The sequence below is a fragment of the Trachemys scripta genome, chromosome 3 (genome assembly GCF_013100865.1).
Source record: "Trachemys scripta elegans isolate TJP31775 chromosome 3, CAS_Tse_1.0, whole genome shotgun sequence".
Classification (NCBI taxonomy): domain Eukaryota; kingdom Metazoa; phylum Chordata; order Testudines; family Emydidae; genus Trachemys; species Trachemys scripta.
Genome location: NC_048300.1, coordinates 159,081,632 through 159,103,871, shown reverse-complemented (window position 1 = coordinate 159,103,871; position 22,240 = coordinate 159,081,632). Strand labels below are relative to the sequence as shown.

Sequence of the window (22,240 nt, the reverse complement as noted above, 5' to 3'; positions counted from 1 at the left end):
CCAGAGCCTGGACTGATTAACACCAGCTTCTCAGGGAGCTTCCTGTTTTCTGCTGCTTTCCTGAACCCACTTGAGGAGAACAGGCAGTCAACTGAAGTAGTAAGAGACAGTTAGGCCCTTAAGACACTGATATCTTCCCTCAGGCAGGCCCTGCTACCAGCCTGCTTATTTGTCCCCTTCAATTGAGTGTTGAGAGCCACTATAGCTGGCACAGAATAGCAGTCATGAGTGAAAGAAGAAAACACCCCTCTGGGGCAGCATTCAGAAAAAGAAAGCAAAGGAAGCTTTTCTATCTAAGCAGGAAGGAGCTCTCCTGAGATACACAGACACAAATGTTCATGGTGAGCCTTCCAGCCCCAGTGAGGATGTGGGTGGTGAGGAGATGCCTGATCTTGCAGTTAGAGTGCAGCATCCATATCTCCATCTCAAATGGATGTAACCATGCACATTCTTGAAGAAAAGTATAGATCAGAGAAGAGTGTGGTAGAGGTGCAAGAAACAGCTGCTGCTGAGTTTAGTTCCTTAATTCTAAATGATCCGGAACTGTGGACCCATTTGAGCAGTAGCCTGAGGGACTTCCTTGTACTGCGTGGGCCACAGCAAGTGAAAAACTTCATATTCCCCAAAGACAATGAAAATAGAAGTTTCTATCTAACACATTACTGGTGTGAAATCCCCAATGGTGATAAAGTGGAGAGGCCATGTACTCAAAAACCCAGAATGCTGCATACTGTTTTTGTTGCAAACTCTTCCAGTCTAATGTTCCAGTCACATTGGATTCTACAGGAACAAAGGACTGGAAAAATCTGGCTGGAAATCTGGCATGCCTTGAGAAGGCAGCAAATCACCAGAGAGCATTCCATAGGTGGAAAGAGCTTGAGATGAGACTAAGGTTAAAGGCCACCATTAGATGATCAGCATCAAGAGAAGATTGCATCAGAGTCTCTTTACTGGCAAAATGTTCTGAAAAGGCTCATTGCCATTGTGAGAATGCTTGCTACCCAAAACCTAGCACTGGGTGGCACTTCAGATCAGCTGTATGTGCCAAACAGTGGAAACTTCCTTAAAATTGTGGAGCTGATGGCTGAGTTTGATGCTGTACTCCAGGAGCATCTAAGAAGAGTCACCACCCAAGAAATGTACACACACCACTACCTTGGAAAAACAATTCAAAATGAGATCATACAGTTACTGGCAACAAAAGTCAAACAGAAGATTGTGGCAGATCTGAAGTCAGCAAGATATTACTCTGTTATTCTGGACTGCACACCTGACATCAGCCATATGGAACAAATGACTTTAATGGTGTGTTTTGTAACAACAGAACCTAGTGAAAATGTCCCTGCAATGGTGACTGTCTGAGAGCATTTTCTAGAATTTATTGACATTGATGATACTACAGGAGCTGGTATGACAAATGTGCTTCTTAAAAAGCTGGAAGATATGGGAATTGCGATAGCTGACATGAGAGGTCCGGGGTACGATAATGGTGCCAACATGAGAGGAAAGAACAGAGGAGTGTAGACATGGATCCAAGAGCTAAACCCTCGAGCTTTTTTTGTCCCATGCAGTTCTCATTCATTGAACTTGGTGGTCAGTGATGCAGCATCAGCTTCTAGTGAGGCTGCTGAATTTTTTAATGTAATTCAAAGCATCTATGTATTTTTCTCTGCATCAACTCATCGATGGCAAATTTTGAAGCACCATCTGGGAACATGCTCTCTGACACTGAATCCACTGAGTGCCACATGATGGGAAAGTCAAGTGGAGACAATAAAGCCTATCAAACACCAAATTGGGAAGATAGATGATGCCATAGTTGCCATTATGGAGGATAATGCTATGACGGGAACTGTTCGTGGGAGAACAGTGGCAGAGGGAAATTTAATCATCAGAAACGTACATAACTTCAAATTTCTGTATGGCTTAGTGTCGTGGCATGACATACTGTTTGAAATAAATGTTGTAAATAAGAGATTCCAGGGTGTTGACCTTGATATATCTGGACCAATGGAACAACTGGACAAAGCAAAGCTATATCTACAATCTTACTGGTCAGATGAAGGATTTCAAAATGTTCTGAAGAGTGCACAGAAGTTGGCAGAGGAACTTCACACTGAAGCTATTTTCCCACCCATTCAAGAATACAAGAGTCACCAAAGAAGAAGACATTTTGATTACAAGGCACGGGATAATCCCATAAGAGACCCCAAACAATAATTCAAAGTTGAATTCTTTAACCAGATGCTAGATTGTGCAATACAGTCAGTTGAAGAACATTTCATGCAGCTCAGGGAACACAACAGTATATTTGGGATGTTGTATGATATTCCAAAACTCCTCACTATACCTGAAGAAGACCTACACCAGCAATGCAAGGCACTAGAGACAGTGTTGACACATGATGACATGCGCGATATTGATGCGAGTGATTTAGGTGATGAACTGAAAGCCCTTTCAAGATACATTTCAGCAGGATCAACTCCAAAGGCTGTTCTGGAATATATGTGCACAAATAAGATGACCACCTTCTTTCCAAATGCTTTTGTTGCTCTGCACATACTTCTAACACTTCCTGTAACAGTTGGCAGTGGAGAACGCAGCTTCTCCAAGTTGAAGTTAATAAAAACACATCTATGCTCCACAATGACACAGGAGAGGCTGGTCGGCCTTGCAACCATCTCAATAGAGCATGAGCTGGCCCAGACTATGGACCTTCAGGAAGCAGTTCAAATCTTTGCAATCAAAAAGGCATGGAAAGCACCACTTTGATTAGTCAAACAGATAAAAACACCAGTGTTTACTATGCAGACAAGAAAAGTTACATTTGCTGTTGAGGCATTTGAAAGTTAAGTGTTACTCAAAATTTTTGAACAAGGCATTTTAAGTTGTTAGTTCTCCTTTCTTGGGATAAGTAGCAGAGCAGTACCATGAGAGGAGTAGAAGAGGAAGAAGGCAGAATTGAGACCTTTCAAAGTTTTGGCCCAAGTGAGAGGTCATGGGGGCATCATTTGAGCTCTCCACCTCAGGTGCCAAAATGTTGTGGGCCAGCCCTGCACCCAGACCTCATTTCCTTGGCTTTTTTATCTTTCTGCAGCCCCTTACCCCCAAACAGCATTTTCAGTAGCCACCAGTGCCTGGAACAGATTAATTTCTCATCTTACCTATGCTCAGAAAGACTGCCTGAACCTTTAGGTGTATGTATAACTTTATAGAGCCCCATTTACTGTAGTGTGGGATAATATGATCTAGTGTGGTTATTTAAACAATGTAACATCTGTAAAATGAAGATAATGATGCTGCCCTCCATTGTAAAGTGCTTTGAGATTTATTGGTAAAAAGAACTATATCAGAGCTAGGTATTATTATTTATTATAGAAAAAGCAAGAGGTGAATATGTGCCTGCATCCACTCCTTTTAGAGTACACCAGTCACGTATAATGCCTGTCCATTACTGTAACTTTTAAAATTTTGGTGTGATGGTATTGTGACTCAGCCCTGCATGGCAAAGGAAAATCTCAGCTTGCTTATGGGCACTCTACCTATTGTCAGTTGTGCTGTCTGCTAGCAAAGAAAGAACTCAGGCTTCTGTTTTTGAACCAGTGATTTTGTTAGAACTTGGTAGGTAGCTAATGATGTATTTCAAATTCTGATTGCTGGTTGATGTGTGTCAGACTGTTGGTAATGTATGACTCATCTCACTGTGGGCACTTGACATCAATGTTCTTTAGAAAATACAGCCCTAAAAGCATTTTCTACAATCTGCTTTTGAAGGCAATGCTTTATCTGTAAAGACCGCTTATTCTTGACAGTTTCAGGTAGCTCAATAAACTTTTAATTACATAGTTGTGTAAGACCATTAGGAGGCCAAGCGTACTTCTGTCAGTACAGTAATTTGATAATAACTATGCCATCCAAATCCTGTATTTTAATTTATTTTTTATATATAATTTTTTGTTGGAAAGTAGAGAAAAACACTCCTTGGCAAATCTTCCACAGCCATTTTGAGTGGGGAGAAAACCATGGAGTGCCAAATTCCCTCTCGACCCTCCAGAAAGAATGGACATTTACTCCCAAGCATAAACTAACTAATCAGCTAAATGGGCATTGGATCAGGCACTAACTTGTTAAATTCCATAATCAAAACATCTTATTTGAAATGCAATTTGACTATTCATCACTCTTCCAGTAAAACTAACGTCACCTGAAATTCTTTTTATTTATAGTCCATCTTAACTGAAACAAGAGATGGATCTGAAAGGGGTACGAAGCTAGGAGTGGGGTAGACATGAGTAGTATTAGTTCAAGACCATCCATAACTTAAATTTATATCCCCCAAATCAATAATCTCAAAAACCACATTTAATTTCAAAACCCGTCTCTATTTTAAACACTTCAGTCATATTACTTTCTGATGGAAGATGATTTAGATTAAATCAGTGCAGTTTTGTCAAGCTCTGCTCATATGTGAAATCTCTGGATTTTATTTATTAGTTGTGGCCCTACATTCTACTTTCTCTAACTTAGTTGTATCTTTTTTTCAAATAAGTAGCCTACCAATCATTTATAATGTTCTTTATAAAGGGATACTTTAGAAAGTACTACTTCACGCAATGTCCAGTCAACCCGGGGAACTAGTTGTCAGTACTTTCCCCAGGAATTTAAATTAGAGGTGGTGTTTGAATTTATGGGGGTAAGGGGAGAATAAACTGTTGACTAAACTGGTAACACTGCGGTAACTAATTGACTACTGGGGAGGAGGTATGGGAGGTATAGAGGAGTTCACGGTTCATCAGACCTATGCTCAAAAAGACAGCCTGAACTTTTAGGTGTTTGACTAACTTTATAGTGCCCCATTTACTGTACTGTGGGCAGAAAGGTGATGGTTAGAGGTCAGAGATCTAAGTGGGATCCCCTCAAGGAGGCCACTAAGGGGTCAGAGATGCAGTTACCTTGGGAACTGATAGAACCCAATGAAGCAACTCAGTAGCAGCCTTGCAGTTATTTATGTAGAATGTGTCAAATGTTCCTTACTCTCTACTATGTGGACATGTTCGAGAGGCCTACTGCCTAGTTATTTAAGAGTTTGTCTCAGCACAGAGCCTCACAGAACTCCAATGCTCATAGTTTCCATCAAAAATACACCCATTTACCTCCATTTTTGTTTTCTGCCTACAGATCAGTTTTGTCTGTCTTAACAAATTATTCCTTAGCCCATGCTTAGAGTTTATACAACAACCTGTCATGTCAAACTCTATAGGAAGAATTCCGAAAATCTAGATCATATTAAATTTACAATGTGCCACTATCTAGACCAGTAGTTTTTTAAATTAAAAAGTAAATAGATTTATCTGACATGATATATATTTTGCAAATCCGTGATAACTCACAACTATTAAATTGTACCTGTCCAAATGTGTCTGTAAGGATATATATCAAAATCTTTTACTAATACAGATGCTAGATTTATAGGTTCAACATTTCCAACTTTATTTCTGGAACCTCTCTTTTTAAATAATGGAACCAATTTCACTATTTTTCAGTTACCAGGTACTTTTCACATAAAATAATGGTTCAATTATTTGACCTCAATCTTATATAAACCATTGTTGCTCAGGACTGTGTCTACCTTTATCTTATCCAAATACTTGTTTTTCCCATGGCTTTGGTAATTGACAGATGTATAGACTTGTGGTTAAGGGACTTGCTTGGGACTCAAGCAATGGCTTAAATTGATATCCTAGCCACATACACCTTGGAAAGCATTCCAACTCTCTGTGGTGCCTCAGTTCCCTATCTGACAAATGGCTCTCTGGTCTCCCACCCTTTGTCTGGCTTGTCTATTTAGATTGTAAGGTATTGAGGACTGAATGTCTCTTAAATTTCTGATCAAAAGAGTTGGGGGGGGAGAGGAGATGACATGAAAAACACCAATATTCACATAACATTACATCAAAAATATTTAAAAATGTTTTGTATTACAATATAGACACAAAAAGATATGAATAAAGTAAAGCAAACATATAGTAAGCGAACACTAAACATAGACCACTAAAGCACCATCATCACCAAGTTCACTCAAAATATTGTTATCACCCGAAGTCAAAGGAAAAGTGTCCAGATTACAAGTCAGTTTATGAAAGGTGTAATCAGTTATTCTGTTCTGGTGAGATTTCAAAACGGCTAGTTTTGCCTAACCCAGCAAAATGTTCGCCAGTCAGGAAACTGTATCTCACGCCGAGAACAAACGGGGTTGGAGAAAATCAATCCCAAACTGCTGAAAAGCTGCTGCAAAAATAACCAAAAAGAGGAATCAAATGGGGGCAATGTAGGAAAAAATGAAACACCATGTTTGAAGCCAAACAGAAGGGGCCTTCTGCAGACACCGTAGGAGTAATATGGTGTACAAAATTATTGGTTGCTACGATGCTATACTGGACCCTCTGCTGTAAGTTGCTGGAGTGCTTAGGAAGAGGAGGTTTGAACAATGTCTTCCAAGCCAGGGACATAGTCACCCAGGGACAGGGACATTCTCCAGGATGTATCAGAGAGATCAGAGAGGGTGGCATAATGCCTGACCTTGACACTCATTCCATAGAGCAGCTGCTTGGTCATGGTTGCAAAAGGAAGATTCATCAAACCCTTCCAGGACAACGCTCCGCCTGGTTGCACAAGGATCTCATCCATAGGAGGGGAGACAGCTAGTGAGGAGAACATTCCCCCTGGAAGAATAATTCCTGCAAAAACTCTCTGCAAATACTAAGCAGGCCACTGAGCGAGTGCCACCTGGAATTCAGAAAGGGCCTTATTCAAAAGACATACAGACTGGATTCTTGTCTGAACAGCAAGAGCTGTCCTGACTTCCAGCTTGACTAACTAGGAACAAGCATGTGGAACATCTAGGTCAACCCAGCCTGTTTAATGGCAGAAAACCGCTCCTGGCGGAGAGCGGGCAAAAGTGGGTTAAAATACAGCGACTGTTCCAAAAGCCATAAACTGGAAAACAGCTGGTCTGGATGTGCACTTTGCAAAAGTCGCCAGGCTTTAAAAAGACCTTTATAAAATAGGGGCAAATCTAGACTCCGTAATCGACCAGGTGCCAACAAAAATAGGTGAGACTCAAAGCCCATCTCCCCAGCATGATAGAGGAGAGAAACAGCAAGGGATTTGTAGGCCTGTGGGCAGTCAGAGTAAAGTAACCATTGAACAGACTGGCGATGAAAGGCCACCACCCTGCTGGTTAAATCAGTGAGTCCCTGGCTCCCTTTATCTAATGGCAGGAACAGCAAAGCAGGGTACAGTCAGTGGTAATTATTAAAAAAAAAAAATGTATATACCACTGAATCTAGTCCAAAAGGCCCAGGGGAGGGTGCAGAGACACAATCCGGTGCCATAAGATTAAGGCCACAAGATTTTGGCAATCAAAACCCATCCCTGAAAAGAGAATCCAGGAAGGAGCCAGGCCATTTCTGCAGGTGGCCTTGCACCTTCTCCTCAGCCCCCTCCCAGTTCCTTAGCAGGGCCGGCTTTAGGCCTATTCCCCTGATTCCCCCGAATCGGGCCCCACACCCCGCGCCTAAGAGGGCCCCGTGCCCTAAAGAAGAGTGCCTAACTTAGGCGCCTTTTTAATTTTTTTACCCACCCGGTGGTGGTCCGGGTCTTCGGTAGCACGGTGGCGGCAGGTCCTTCACTCGCTCTGGGTCTTCGGTGGCATTTTGGCGGCGGGTCCTTCAGTGCCACGGAAGACCTGGAGTGAGTGAAGGACCCACCGCCGAAGTGCCACCGAAGACCCGGACCGCTGCCGGGTATTCGAATTGGGCCCCGCACTTCCTAAAGCCGGCCCTGTTCCTTAGCATATAGAATTCACATCCAACAAAGACCTGCATCACCTTAATCTCAGAGGTGCCCCATTGGAATTGCTGGGGCCACAAAGGGGGACTGCTACACTGTCAAGGATTCGGTAAGATCGAATTGCTCTGAGCCCTGTTAATGCAGGTAGAAGTGCTTGTTCATACGCTTGTAAACAAGTGCAAAATGCCTGCTTGTCACAGTGATAAAAACTCTGATATCATCAGCTTAGGCTGACAGACAAACTGGGAAAGCATCCAGCAGCCCGGCATGGAAAGGCCAGTCAGACAGCTTCTGCAGAGATGCAGGAATGGCTCCAAACTAAGAGCATACAGCATCCCAGACAGAGGACACCCCTGACGAATGCCTCTGCAAACTAGAAAGCAGTGGCTAAGACCCCCCCACATTAATCTTTAAGACACTAAAAACTTCATGGTACAATAAAGAAATATATGAAGAGAACACTGGCCCAATCTTAAAAGCTTCTAATGTTTTGAAAAGCTAACTATGGTTAACTAAAGGCCTTCTTTTGGTCCATTGAAATAAGCCCCACATCCAGACTACATTAGTTCACATTAAAAATATAATGAATTAAAAAAAATGATCCAAAATACAGTGTTTAGGAATACAATATGTTTGATCAGCATGTATCAGAGTCCAGACTTGGTTGGTTGGCTAAGGCCCTGGATAAAATCTTATTATCAGAACAGAGAAAAGAAATAGGTCTCTAGTTCCATAAGTCACAAAGGGCCCCTTTTTTGTGCAGCAGGTTGATCACTGCCCTGTGGCAACTGAGGGGCAGTGCTATCTCCTGGGCATACTCCAGCACCACTAGAAAAATGTCAGGACCAATAAAATGCCAGAAATGCTTGTAAAATTAAGATGGCAGCCTATTGATGCCTGAGGCCTTGGCTGTAGGGGGCTGCTGGACTGCATCAGAGAGCTCCTGTAGCGATAGCGAGATGTCCAGGCACTGCTTTTCCTCACCAGTCAGATGGGGCAACCCCTGGTGCAGCTCTTCCATTGCCAGGACAGCACAGGCTTCAGACGAGTACAGAGTACTGTAAAAAGCAAAAGCTGCTTTCCAGATCTCAGCAGGGTCAGCTGTCAGATGACCATTCGGCAGCCAGAGGCAAAAATCCTGCCCATGATCTGTAGACTTTTTCTCTAACCTGAAACAGGACCTTGGAGGGAGCATCATTTTCATGGAACTGAGTAAAACGGACCTTAACCAGGGTTCCTTGCTCCTTCCAAGCTCCTCAGGAGCTGGTACTTCTCAGTTAAGGTTTGGGGAATCTGCACTGGGTTTCCCATATCAACATTGCCAAAAAGGTGCAAGACGTCTCATTCCAGGGCACTCATGATACAAGGACCACATGGCAGGCTGGGTATACTGCTGGCAGAACATTTGTGTCTGGACCTTCCCGACATTCCACTACTGTCTCAAGGACTCAGACAGAGGCTTGTGCTGCTGCCAATGCTTCCAAAACACAGCAAATAACTGCGTGAAATTCAGGTCCTGTAACAATTTGGTATTAAAGCGCCAGCGGGAAGCACAGGCAGGATGAGGGAGAGAAATACTGAGAGTCATCATGATGACCAGACAAGTGAGTGGGAGACATGGAAGACTGAACATCCATATTCATGCTGGCTTTCATGGTATAAAAGTGATCCAGTCTAGCCCCTAGCAGCACCAGGGAAACTAGAAGGAGAGAGCCAAGCAGCAGAGCGACAATGAAAAGTGGGATAGAAAGTATTTTTAACAAAACAAGCCATGGGGAGACCTATATATCTTGAACAATCCCTGCTTCCTCACCTTTCTCAACAACTTCTTAAGATGGGAGTGTGTCTCATCATCAACCAGGATATCTCTCAAGACAAGGGCAGCTGAGTGAACAAAGTGTGGTAAATCAGGGAAATAGGCCTCAACCTCAACTCCCTGCTTCCCTTTAGTGCTATTCAAAATATCACTAATCTCCTCCACATAGTGCCCACCTTTCATATCTATCTGATGGACTGGAACATCAGGAACCAATAAGGAGTCACAGAGATCATCATCATCCTCTTCAGCTTCCTCAGACTCCACCAGCTCAGAAGAACATTGCGCTGTCATTGCAATACTCTCATCATTCATGAAGGAGAGAGATTCAGGGTGGGCAGCTGGTATATCTATTTTCCCAAGAGGGGTAGGCCACCCCGCCCCAGGCTGGACCCAGCATCATCACTGCAGCATGCAGGATTGGGGGCTTGAGGACTCACCATACCATGAGAAGACAGCAGCGCACTGGGAGCTGCAGGCATGGAGCTACCATCAAACACAATGTTATCTTCCTTCTCAGGGCACACTGCTCCATCCTCAGCCACTACCAGCAGCTCAGGGGGCTCCAAAGTCTTAGCTCTTTTAAACCCAGTCCCGCATAAATCCATCTCATCAGTCTGTTCTTCACCCCCATCTCTAGAACCCCTCTACTTGCTCTGCAGGGAGGTGCTCCTCAACCTCCAGGACTTGCTTCTGTACAAGCACAGGTTATGGAGTCACAACAGAGGGTTCTTCTGGGGACGCGGGGGCTTGCTGCCTGGCAAGGGAGGGGGAGATGGAATCTGGCAGTGCAGATGCAGGTGGTCCCTTGATGTCCCAGCCCTCTCCCCACTATCCTGGGGTCCCACATTCTTACCAGTGACCCCCAAGCCAGCAATGTGTGGGCCGGAACTCCTCAAATGACAGGAAACATTCAATGTTTTTAGAGGTAGCAAACACTGTATAATCCACCCTATCCATGTGGTGCTTTGAAACCAGGTTCAGGGGCTGTTCAGGGTTATTTAACATCATAAAATGCCTCACATCTGGGTTATTCCAGGCTAGCAGAATCATCCCACCAGCAGAAACTACCCTTCACATAATGGGAAAATTAGACACTCACGTCTCATTGTGAAGGAAGGGGATGACATCAGAAAAACTACTTTATTAGCAGGAGTAAACAAGGGAAATACTTGAACAAAAGACTCCTTGACCCAGAGTCCCTCTTGTACCAAATAATTCACAAACTGCTCCTCGGCCAGGAAAATCACTATGGATTTGCTCATTTGAGAGGCAGATTTTATAGGAGCACAGCCAATAACCTTACCTACACTCAGCAACACGTCCTCCACAGTGCAGGAGGCAGCAGGCACACACCAAACCCCATGCTTGCAGATCAAATCGCTAAACCCATCTGAAGTGGACTCTATGGAGAAAACCTCCTCAGCTCCAAGGAAAAAGGGGAGGGAACCAATAACACCCATAAAAGAAAGAAACCGCAAGTAACAAAAGACAAAAACAAACATAGACTAACAGAAACCCAGCTAGTACACACAGCACCCAACAAACAGCCTCACTTGAGGCAGGGGAAGGATAAGGAAGAGACAGACAGATTCCACAATAGCCCACAATAGGTAACTCCTCTGGCACGTGGCCAACCCAGGTTTAAATCTGAATCAGACAGATCAGGGACTTAAACCTGGGTCCCCTACATCCACGGTGAATGCTCTTCATGGAGAGAGTGAATCTTTTTCTCCCAACTGCTGACGTAGAACAAATTTTGAAAATGTTCACAAATGGGAAATATTGTTTTTCAACCAGCTGTACTTTGTAGAGTAAACAATTATTCTTTTCCATTCATTTCTTCCTTTATTGCTCCCCAGTGACTGAAGGATGAATAAGTTGAGATGTTAGTACTGTAAAGCCTAATTGCATTTGTGCAAATGGTTGTTTGCTGCCACTGTTCATAATGTGTTTCAGGTTCTTGGCTAGTATGCTGGGAAAGCTCATATGATATTTGGCCAGAGTTTAAATCTGGCCTTTCTAAAAAGTGCTTTCTTACCAGGCATTGGTGAAAGTTATTAGTTGATGTACTTGCATCATCTGTTGCCCTTCTTTATTGTGTGGGGTTTTTTTTCATTTTGTGATGTCTTTTTGAAAAGTTCATGCTGGAATTTGCTGTCTGTAAACAGATGTGGTTATACATAATCCATGACTTGATGAAGTTATTAGGATGCAGTTGAGCAGCTAGCAAGAGGTGGCAGAAACAATAGTTTGATAGGCAGGCTAGTTTCTATCCTTTGGGTTGATAACAAATAGATCTTAATTAAGAGCTTCCCGTGACTGCAAAATCACAACTGGTGTCACCTTTCTCCATATTCTGAAACAAAAACAATGAGGAATTGAATTATTTTGGTCCTTGTATATTTTTTAAATGTCATCTTTTGAAATATGGTAACTTCAATAAAACTGGAATTAAAATGTCCAAAAATAAATATCATTTTCTATAATCTGTTACTACTTCAGGTTTTTAAATGTCTATTCTTTTCCCCCCTGTGCTTGCTATGGATCTAGACAAAGCCTGGTGTTATTCGTCCAGGGCCAGTGAAAACAAAAACCTTATTAAAAACGGAGGAGCCCTATCAACCAAACCCTTTCAAAAAATACCTTGAAGAAACCAGAGATCCAGATATTGAGCAGGTGAGTGCTTTATTTAAACATCACCCCCGCCGCCCTGAATTTGTAGTGGTTGTCAGTTTCCTAAGAAGCTTATGAAGTTGAATCTTGGATTCTTGTTTATTTATGTGCATATATATTAAATAGCAGCAATATATGCACCACCCTCCCATTTTATATTTAAATACTTTACTATTAAAATTGTATTAGCTCAGATGATGTTCCATTTCGTATTATGCAGTGGCTTAGCTTCTTCTCTCTGGCTTTTAAAAGAGGGGAAAATAGCCTGTATATGAATATACAGCCTGTATATTAATGAATTATGATCATGGTCATTTTGTAGCATCTGTATGTAATTTTTTAAGACATGGACTCATTAGGACTAGAAGGCTTTGTAACCTTATACAGAACCATCTACTGGCAAGTTAATGTGTCCTGATACAAAGCATAACATAAACAAGAACTGCCTGATTAGATAACCAGCCCTTATTTTTGATAATTTGTTACCCATGTCAATTTAAAATCAAACTTTGCTTCCAGTATCAAACATGCCACTTTGTGTAATGTCTTTAAGAACATCTTGTAGGGTCATTAAGAGCACCTTGTAGTGATAATACAGTATTTTTCATTTCTGAGCAACTTACTGACTTGGGTCGGCCACTGTCTCAAAGCAACTATGTGTGTGTGAATCTATCAATCTATATAGGTAAATATGTGTTTGTGTGTATTACTTTGAATTAAAACCTTTAACACAATATGTAATTAAATTCCTGGAGAAGCTTCCAATTAACGTACACAGTATGCTGCGAATCATCCATCTGGTAGGTTGTAGAGGATCACAATGCTGAGCAGTTCTCTTGCCAGACGAAATGGGAACAAGGCACCTTTATAATTAAATTCTCCCTAGCTCTAGGGCCTTCTAATCACATTTTAATCACTCTAGCAACAAAAAAGTAATAATTAAAAAGCTTTGTTGTTAAAAACATTTAAAAAAGAAAGAATTTTATTTTAACTGTCTCCCTCCCCACAATGGGACAAATTCTACTCTCATTTGTCCTAGATTGGCTCCATTGACTTTCCCTATAGAGTTGCACTGGTGTAAATCAGAGCTAAGTCTGGCCTATTGTCTGTAATATACCAATGGGCTCCAACATCCTCTGCATGTGTTTTCATAAATGCTTCTTTATAAAATATAGGGTTTGTCTCTAGAGCTGGATGACCATGGGAAATAACAACACTTGGAACTTGAATCAACAATGTGATGCTGTTGCAAAAGAAGCAAATGTAGTTTTGTATTGCTTTAACAGAGGCATAGCATGTAAGTCACGGAAATGATAGTACTGCAGTAGTCAGCGCTGCTTAGAACTCAGCTGGAGTACTGTGTCCAATTTTGATCACCGCTATATAGAAAGGATGTAGAGAAATTGGAAAGGATCCAGAAGCAAGCAACAAAGATGATCAAATGGATGAAATGCAAGCCATATGAGCAAAGGCTGAAGAAACTGGGTATGTTTAGTATGGAAAAGAGGAGATTGAGGGGGGACATGATAGTGGTCTTCAAATAGTTGAAAGACTGTCATAAAAAAGATGGAGCAAAATTGTTCTCTTTTGCCACAGAGGGCAGGACAAGAGGCAATAGGTTCAAACTACAGCATAGCAGATTTAAATTCAATCTCAGGAAAAACATCCTAACTGTAAGAACAGTAGGACAATAGAGCAGACTGCCCAGGAAAATCATGGAATCTCCAAAGAGAGTTTGGCTAGCCATCCATCTTGGATGGTTTAGACACAACAAATCCTGCCTCTTGACAGAGGGTTAGACTAGATGACCCTTGCAGTCCTTTCTAAGCCCATGTTTCTATGATTCTAGATCTGAGTAAGAAACAGTTTTCCTTACCCACAAACATTTTTGAGATTTCAAAAATTTTCCTGTTCCACAATGGGATGAAATTGAGTCTTTTGAAAAAGTTTAATAAAAAATGAGAGAAAGTGGGAGAGGCAGCTCCACCCTAGAATAGTCAGGTGGTTAGCCACTCACATAGGATGTGGGAGATCCAGTTTCAGATCGCTCTGTCTAACCACATACAAGGTGAGTGCCCTAACCACAGGGCTATAGAGTCAAGTTTCTCTCACTGGCCCACTGAATATTTAAAAATATATATGTAGTAGAACAGGTCCAACAAGAGAGATTGAGAGAGATCCATCTGTGACACTCTGTACCTCGAGGGAACACCCTACACCCCCATGTTCATCTTTATAAAATGATTGTGTGGTATCCAATGCAAAGTTTGTCATATTGGGTGTCTTCGGAAGGCTTATAATGCACAGAGCATGGTTGTTATTGTGATGTTATAGTAACTGTTACAGTCATATTATAGTAAGGTTATAGGTTACAATTTCATGTATATAGTTATGAGGCTGAAAATGTGTCCTCATGGCTTAAAGGAAGCCCATGCAAAAACTCTCCAAGAACAGAGAGGCAGTTCACACCTCGTAAAGGCATGGATGGGACAAACCCAGCCCAGCCTCACAGGAACAATGGACACTGGCTTAGGCAGCAACAAAATAATGTGTTAGACCCTCGTGGGAGTCACTCCCTTCCTTTGGTCAGTGTGGGTCTGTGATGAGGTAATGCTCACCTGACTCTGAAGGGGGGGGGGCAAAGTCAAGAGGAAAGAAAGGACATGATAAAAGGGAGAGACATTTTGCCATACTCTCTCTCTTCCACCTACATCTACAGACACCACGACCACCAAGCAACTGAAACGCTGATCAAAGAGGAGACCCTGACTGAAAAGTAACCAGCTAGCCTGTGGTGAGAAGCATCTAAGTTTTTAAGAACATCGAAAGTGTTAAGATCAGTTTAGAATGCGTTTTGCTTTTATTTCATTTGACCAAATCTGACTTGTTATGCTTTGACTTATAATCACTTAAAATCAATCTTTATAGTTAATAAATTTGTTTATTCTACCTGAAGCAGTGTGTTTGGTTTGTAGTGTGTCATAGGCTCCCCTTGGGATAACAAGCCTGGTACATATCAATTTCTTTGTTAAACTGATGAACTCATATAAGCTTGCAGCATCCAGCGGGTATAACTGGACACTGCAAGATGGAGGTTCGTAGGGTTGTGTCTGGGACCGGAGATATTGGCTAGTGTCATTTGCTTGCAAGTAGCTGGGAGCAGCTTACATGCCAAAGGCTGTGCATGAACAGCCCAGGAGTGGGGGTTCTCATAGCAGAGCGGGGTAAGGCTGGCTCCCAGAGTCAAGGATTGGAGAGACTTAGTAGGTCATCAGTCCAGACAACATCAGAGGGGAACGTCACAGTGGCGCAGCAAGCGAGGTGTATGTACGGCTTGTTAGTCCAAGTGAAGATCACACTTTAAGCACTGATATTTGTGATTTTAAGTGAGTCTTAAGTTCAGTGGCTAAGAACAGTCAGAAGGAGGTCACAGTTTTGTTATTTTCTGTTTGCTCATTTCGGGAAAGGGAGTTAGGAACAGAAAAGCAGGAAAATGAGTGAAAGCAGTGAAGTGATTGCGAAGTTGGAGCTTTTTAGGCTGCAGTCTGCAGAAAAGAAGCGGGAGCACCAGAGATTACTGCAACTGAAAGAACTGTAGATAAAAGAAAGAAAAAGAGTCAGCCAGAGAAGAAACTGCACACAGAAGGGCTATGGAAGAAAAAGAGAAAGAGAGAGAAGAAAGAGAAAGAGTAAGAGAGTGGGAAGAAAGAGAAAGAGAGTGAAAAAAACAACTGGAACTGCTAGAGAAGCAGAACCAGAACCCCCTGACCCCAACGACTCCCATCAAGTAGCTGGTAGCAGCTTACATGCCAGAGGCTGTGCGTGAACAGCTCAGGAGTGGGGCTTCTCACAGCTGAGCAGGGTAAAGCTGGCTCTCAGAGTCAAAGATTGGAGAGGCCTAGTAGATCACTGGTCCAGATAACACCAGAGGGGAACGTCACACCATCTGAGAATAGTCTGATGATAAGGGCACCCACCTGGAATATGAGAGAATCAGGCAGAATAGTGACATGAACTTGGTTCTCCCAGATAAGTGCCCTAACCACCTCGCTACTCTGGGATGAGTCTCTCTCTCTCTCTCCCACCCCTCCCTCTTCCCCTCCGCCACCCGAACTCCATTCCTCCCCTCCACCCTTGCTGGTTTTGACCAGAAATTTCATCTTGGACCTGAAAAGATATCAATTAAACTTTCATATTTCTGCAAAAAGCTTATTTTGATGAATTAGTGTTTTCTGACAAAAAACTGTTGTGTTATAAAATTTCCAACAAGCTCTTCTCAGCACGATATCCTTTGCAGTGACTAGCTGAATATTCCTGACTGCTTTATTACTATTTATTTAAAAGGCCGAGTGCCCTTATGTATAAGAGTAAGTTTGTAGGATCCGAATCTGCCTAGTTTCTCTGTAGGCATCAATTGATGTCAATGGCAAAACTCTCAATTTAAATGTATTACTCTGCAGCTTATCCTTTAACCTACTTTCTTTCCTCTACATTAAACCTTAGCCAACCATTTTGAACTTAATATTAGAATTATTTTATATATGTACATAAGCTCTATTGTGCCTAGAGGCACAGGCCCATTGGATGCTGAGATGGTTAGTTGCAGAGAGGAAAACACGCTTCCCTTCACTGGTTGACCTTAGGGTTGACCACAGCCAACTACCACAATTTTAAACACCACAATCTCTGCCATCCCTCGGTGCTAAGTGGTGTTTTAAACATGTTAATGAACATATGTTGGCAAACATGTTTGCAAACCACACTTCATTTTCCTAGGCTGGACAGGGCCTTAGTATCACCATGAGATGCGATGGCTTTGTCAGACCATTTCTCCAATTTGTCCAGATCGTTTTGAATTATGACCCTGTCCTCCAAAGCAGTTGCAAACCCTCCCAGTTTGGTATCATCTGCAAACTTAATAAGCGTACTTTCTATGCCAATATCTAAGTCGTTAATGAAGATATTGAACAGAGCCGGTCCCAAAACAGACCCCTGTGGAACACCACTTGTTATGCCTTTCCAGCAGGATTGGGAACCATTAATAACAACTCTCTGAGTATGGTTATCCAGCCAGTTATGCACCCCTTATAGTAGCCCCATCTAAATTGTATTTGCCTAGTTTATCGATAAGAATATCATGCGAGACCGTATCAAATGCCTTACTAAAGTCTAGGTATACCACATCCAAGGCTTCTCCCTTAACCAAAAGACTCGTTATCCTATCAAAGAACGCTATCAGATTGGTTTGACATGATTTGTTCTTTACAAATCCATGCTGGCTGTTCCCTATCACCTTACCACCTTCCAAGTGTTTGCAGATGATTTCCTTAATTACTTGCTCCACTATCTTCCCTGGCACAAAAGTTAAACTAACTGGTCTGTAGTTTCCTGGGTTGTTTTTATTTCCCTTTTTATAGATGGGCATTATATTTGCCCTTTTCCAGTCTTCTGGAATCTTTCCTGTCTCCCATGATTTTCCAAAGATAATAGCTAGGGGCTCAGATACCTCCTCTATTAGCTCCTTGAGTATTCTAGGATGCATTTCATCAGGCCCTGGTGACTTGCAGGCATCTAACTTTTCTAAGTGATTTTTAACTTGCTCTTTTTTTATTTTATCTGCTAAACCTACCCCCTTCCCATTAGCAGTCACTATGTTAGGCATTCCTCCAGACTTCTCGGTGAAGACCGAAACAAAGAAGTCATTAAGCACCTCTGCCATTTCCAAGTTTCCTGTTACTGTTTCTCCCTCTTCACTGAGCAGTGGGCCTACCCTGTCTTTGGTCTTCCTCTTGCTTCTAATGTATTGATAAAAAGTCTTCTTGTTTCCCTTTATTCCTGTAGCTAGTTTGAGCTCATTTTGTGCCTTTGCCTTTCTAATCTTGTCCCTGCATTCCTGTGTTGTTTGCCTATATTCATCCTTTGTAATCTGTCCTAGTTTCTATTTTTTATACGACTCCTTTTTATTTAATAAATTTCAATTGGTATTCTATTTAAAAATGTGATTTAAAACTGCGATTTAATTGTGATTGATTAATTTTTTTTAGTTAATCGCGTGAGTTAACTGCAATTAATCGAAAGCCCTAGTGTGTACATATGCTTGCTGTTGTGTATAGGCATATCTTAAATCAAAATAAGTATGTTTAAAATATAGAATCATTTTTATTGAATTTTTGTTTTATTTACAAAATTATTAACAGTTACCCAGATTTAAGCTACATGAGTCAAATGTTCATAAGCTTTCAGCTTTCACCTAACTTTCAATAGGAGTTTGACTGTTGCCTTCAATAGGAGCAAAGTTAGGCTAATGCTTAGCATATTTGAAAATCCTACCCTTTATATAGAATATATTTGTAGGCCTTCTGAGTCATCAATTTATGTGATGGCTGGCTGTATCTGGTTCCAAAAGTTATTTTGCCCGATGTAGAGTCGTACAATATCATTAATGCATCTCTGTTATATCACTAAGTTAGGAAATTTTTAGTTGTTTTTAAAAAATAATAAACAGAATTTTAGAGATACATTTAGGATTCTCTGATCCTACATAACAGAAACCAAACTATATCTGTGTGCAGTGTTTTGCAGTTCGCTAAATAATATATGTTTGCAGTAATATTACAAAAGTTTGGGGAAACTAACAAAACTGTATAGAAATATGGTTGTTTGACAAAAACCAAAATAAAACTAAAGCAAAACCCAATTATCAAAGTTCTCTTCTAACAAATAGCCTTCTGAATTCGCCAGAAGGAAAAGGCTATATTTCATGATGCATGTTAAATTCTGCTTTCTCTATATAAAAGTAAATTTCAGTTTATTTTAATGGGTGATAAAATGAACATGTTAATCATGACATATGGAATACCATAAGTCTACTGTAAAAGACTTGTAATTTTATAGGGATCTTTAATTGTGAAGTGTTTATCACCTGAAATGAGGAGGGGGTTGGTGGTGGTATGTGTAAAGGAAGCATAATTCAGGGATGTCATAGTATAGTGAATGAGTACCCGATCCTCACCTGGTGTCAATTGACATATCTCTACTGGAGTTCCTGAATGAATCAGGAGAACATCTCTTATCCAGTATGAATTTTCAGACAAATAGTCACTTGAGCCAAAATTTGTAATTTTGGGGGGATTTACAGATATTTTCTTGAAAATCCAGAATTGGCTGAATACATATGAATAACTTTCACCCCTGAAACGTAGTGAACTGAACTTAGTACATTTATTCAATAAAGTATTTGAGATTTTATTTTTAATATTCAACCACTGCTACTTGTACAGATTCACTGGATTACTCTTTGATGTAAGCAGCTCATCTAGCTGTAAAACTTGACCATCTCACCTTTTTATTTCCCCATGGCTGCTAAAGTATGATCTCCTCACATTTTTTTCATGCATGGTACTTCTCTTAATGTCCTTACCAGTGGAGCCTTTGATTCATTTCACTTTTTTACTTGCTGTCACAATAGTTAAATAGCTTTTTACACAGTGATGTTGATGATCATTTTTGCTTGCTCAAATCTTTGACTCACTATAGAATTTCTTAGATGAGACAGACAGAATCCTGCAACATTATGTCTGATGTAATTGAAAACAAAGATTTTTTTTTATTGTCACCATCTTTCCCCCTTTTCCATGGAAATTGGGGCTTTGGAAATCTTTAATTTCCTTTATTAAAAGGTTCATCATTCTGTTCTTTCTCTTTTTGTATTCCTTCCCTGTCCTTACAATATCACAGTCTCTCCACATTTCCCTTTCCAAGTCATGTTGCTAACATTCTCCTTCACATACATGAGACAGAGAGAGGAATTCCTTGACGTGATAGAACTTAAGAGCAGATAGAGTAGGTGATGTTCTAAATAGTCAAGTGTATTTACTCTTCTCTTCTGATTTTTCTTAGAAATCTGCACTACCTCATTCCCTTTCCTGTCACGCCTCCCCGTTTGACAATGAGCACTGGTGATCATGTGGGTGACATTCAGTTTGAGACCTAGTGATGCAGCCAGCTGTATTTGGTGATCGTCAGCTCCACCACTTCCTGTGTGGATCTCATAATTTGCATGGCAGAGAGTAGTTTTTCACTTATAATGGGACAGGCAAAACTGCTCCATATGGAAAATATCTTTGTCCTTACAACAAAAGTATTAAAATTTGCTTTTAAGTTCAGCATTTTTCATGCAGTTCTTCACATATGTGTTTTTGCATTATTCATCTTCTACCTTTACCCGAATGTCTTCATTTGTAGGATCTTATTATGTAAAGTAGGAAAATAATATTTTGTTGTGCTTTGAATGAACTTGCATTTTGGCAATGTTGAAATGGTGTGCTGATCATTTTTTGAGGCTAAATTAAATGGAGTTCCTTAATTTGTTAAAATTCCCCTGGAAAAGATGTAGAATTATACAAATGGGTGGAGCTCTTTTTATTAATGTTTTGGTCCTGCCTGTATGCCCATGTGCCAATAAAATGTATATATTCAGGGAAAACATTGATTTTATTTTGGCTTTTTCTTGTAATGGCTCATACTGATTTGCTGTTTTTCAGAAGAGAAGTGTAGCTTTTAGCAGTGACCATTCACTGAAGTTAGTATCATCATTTACTTATTTAATCAATTAATGTACCATGAAGTTACCTTTCCCTTCTGAAAACAGTTATATTTTCAGCAAAAAAGATAGATATTAATATTTTTATGGGGCTGGTTAATTATGGAAACATTGAAGTTCAGTGCCTACATTTTCTGAGCCTTTAAGCATTTAAGAATTCGATATGTCCATTAAATGGATGAGTAAGTTTTTGATGGTTCAATAGAATACCATAATTTTTAGCATTTTCCTTATCATGGGAATAGACTTTGTTCTTTGGCTGGTACATTTTAATGATGATTCTGCAAGGCTGCTTTAAAGGATATATTTGCTAGTGGAGCGTGTGCATTATTTACAAATGCTAATGAATGACTGACAGACTCAATTTTCATGAAAGTATCAAAATGATAGATTTTGTGTCTTGTGGATGCTAAGACCTTTATGGGCATAACAAGTTGGTTAACACCATGTCTTATGCAGCTGTTCAAGGACTCCCTGTATTTTTTTCATCTGTGGATATGTATTATACACTTGCATGATTTAGAATTAGGGCTGTCGATTAATCGTAGTTAACTCGTGATTAACTCAAAATTAATCATGATTAAAAAAATTAATCACAATTAATCGCAGCTTTAATCACACTGTTAAACAATAGAATACCAATTGAAATGTATTAAATATTTGTGGATGTTTTTCTACATTTTCAAATATATTGATTTCAGTTACAGCACAGAATACAAAGTGCACAGTGCTTCCTTTATATTATTTTTTATTACAAATGTTTGCACCGTAAAAATGATAAAAGAAATAGTATTTTTCAATTCACCTCATATAATGACCATAGTACATTCTCTTTATCTTGAAAGTGCAACTTACAAATGTAGATTTTTTTTGTTACATAACTGCACTCCAAAACAAAACAATGTAAAACTGTAGAGCCTACAAGTTCACTTAGTCCTACTTCTTGTTCAGCCAATTGCTAAGACAAACAAGTTTGTTTACATTTATGGGAGATAATGCTGCCTCCTTATATACAATGTCACCTGCAAGTGAGAACAGGTGTTTTCACGGCACTTTTGTAGCCAGCATTGCACGGTATTTATGTGCCAGATATGCTAAACATCTGTATGCTCCTTTATGCTTTGGACACCATTCCAGAGGACATGCTTCCAATTAAATTTGTTACAGAACTCCTTGGGGGAGAATTGTATGTCTCCTGCTGTGTTTTACCTGCATTCTGCCATATATTTCATGTTATATCTGTCTTGAATTATGAGCTAGCACATGTTGTTCATTTTAAGAACACTTTCACTGCA

The 22,240-nt window shown here is 40.6% G+C and overlaps 1 protein-coding gene across 16 annotated transcripts in view; it reads left to right on the top strand.

Annotated features, from left to right (window-relative positions):
• MLIP (muscular LMNA interacting protein) overlaps positions 1 to 22,240 on the top strand; it is a 166,274-nt gene that overhangs the window by 109,239 nt on the left and 34,795 nt on the right. For 14 of the 16 annotated variants that reach the window (XR_004645228.1, XR_004645227.1, XM_034766319.1 and 11 more), the window contains one exon: positions 12,221 to 12,346. Coding sequence is in view for 14 of the 16 variants with exons in the window: in XM_034766319.1 (XP_034622210.1) it covers positions 12,221 to 12,346 (126 nt within the window). In the remaining 2 variants the exon portion in view is untranslated. Of the gene's footprint in view, positions 1 to 12,220; positions 12,347 to 13,518; positions 13,760 to 20,242; positions 21,525 to 22,240 lie in introns of those variants that run through there. The other 2 variants (XM_034766316.1, XM_034766317.1) reach the window with 2 other exon arrangements.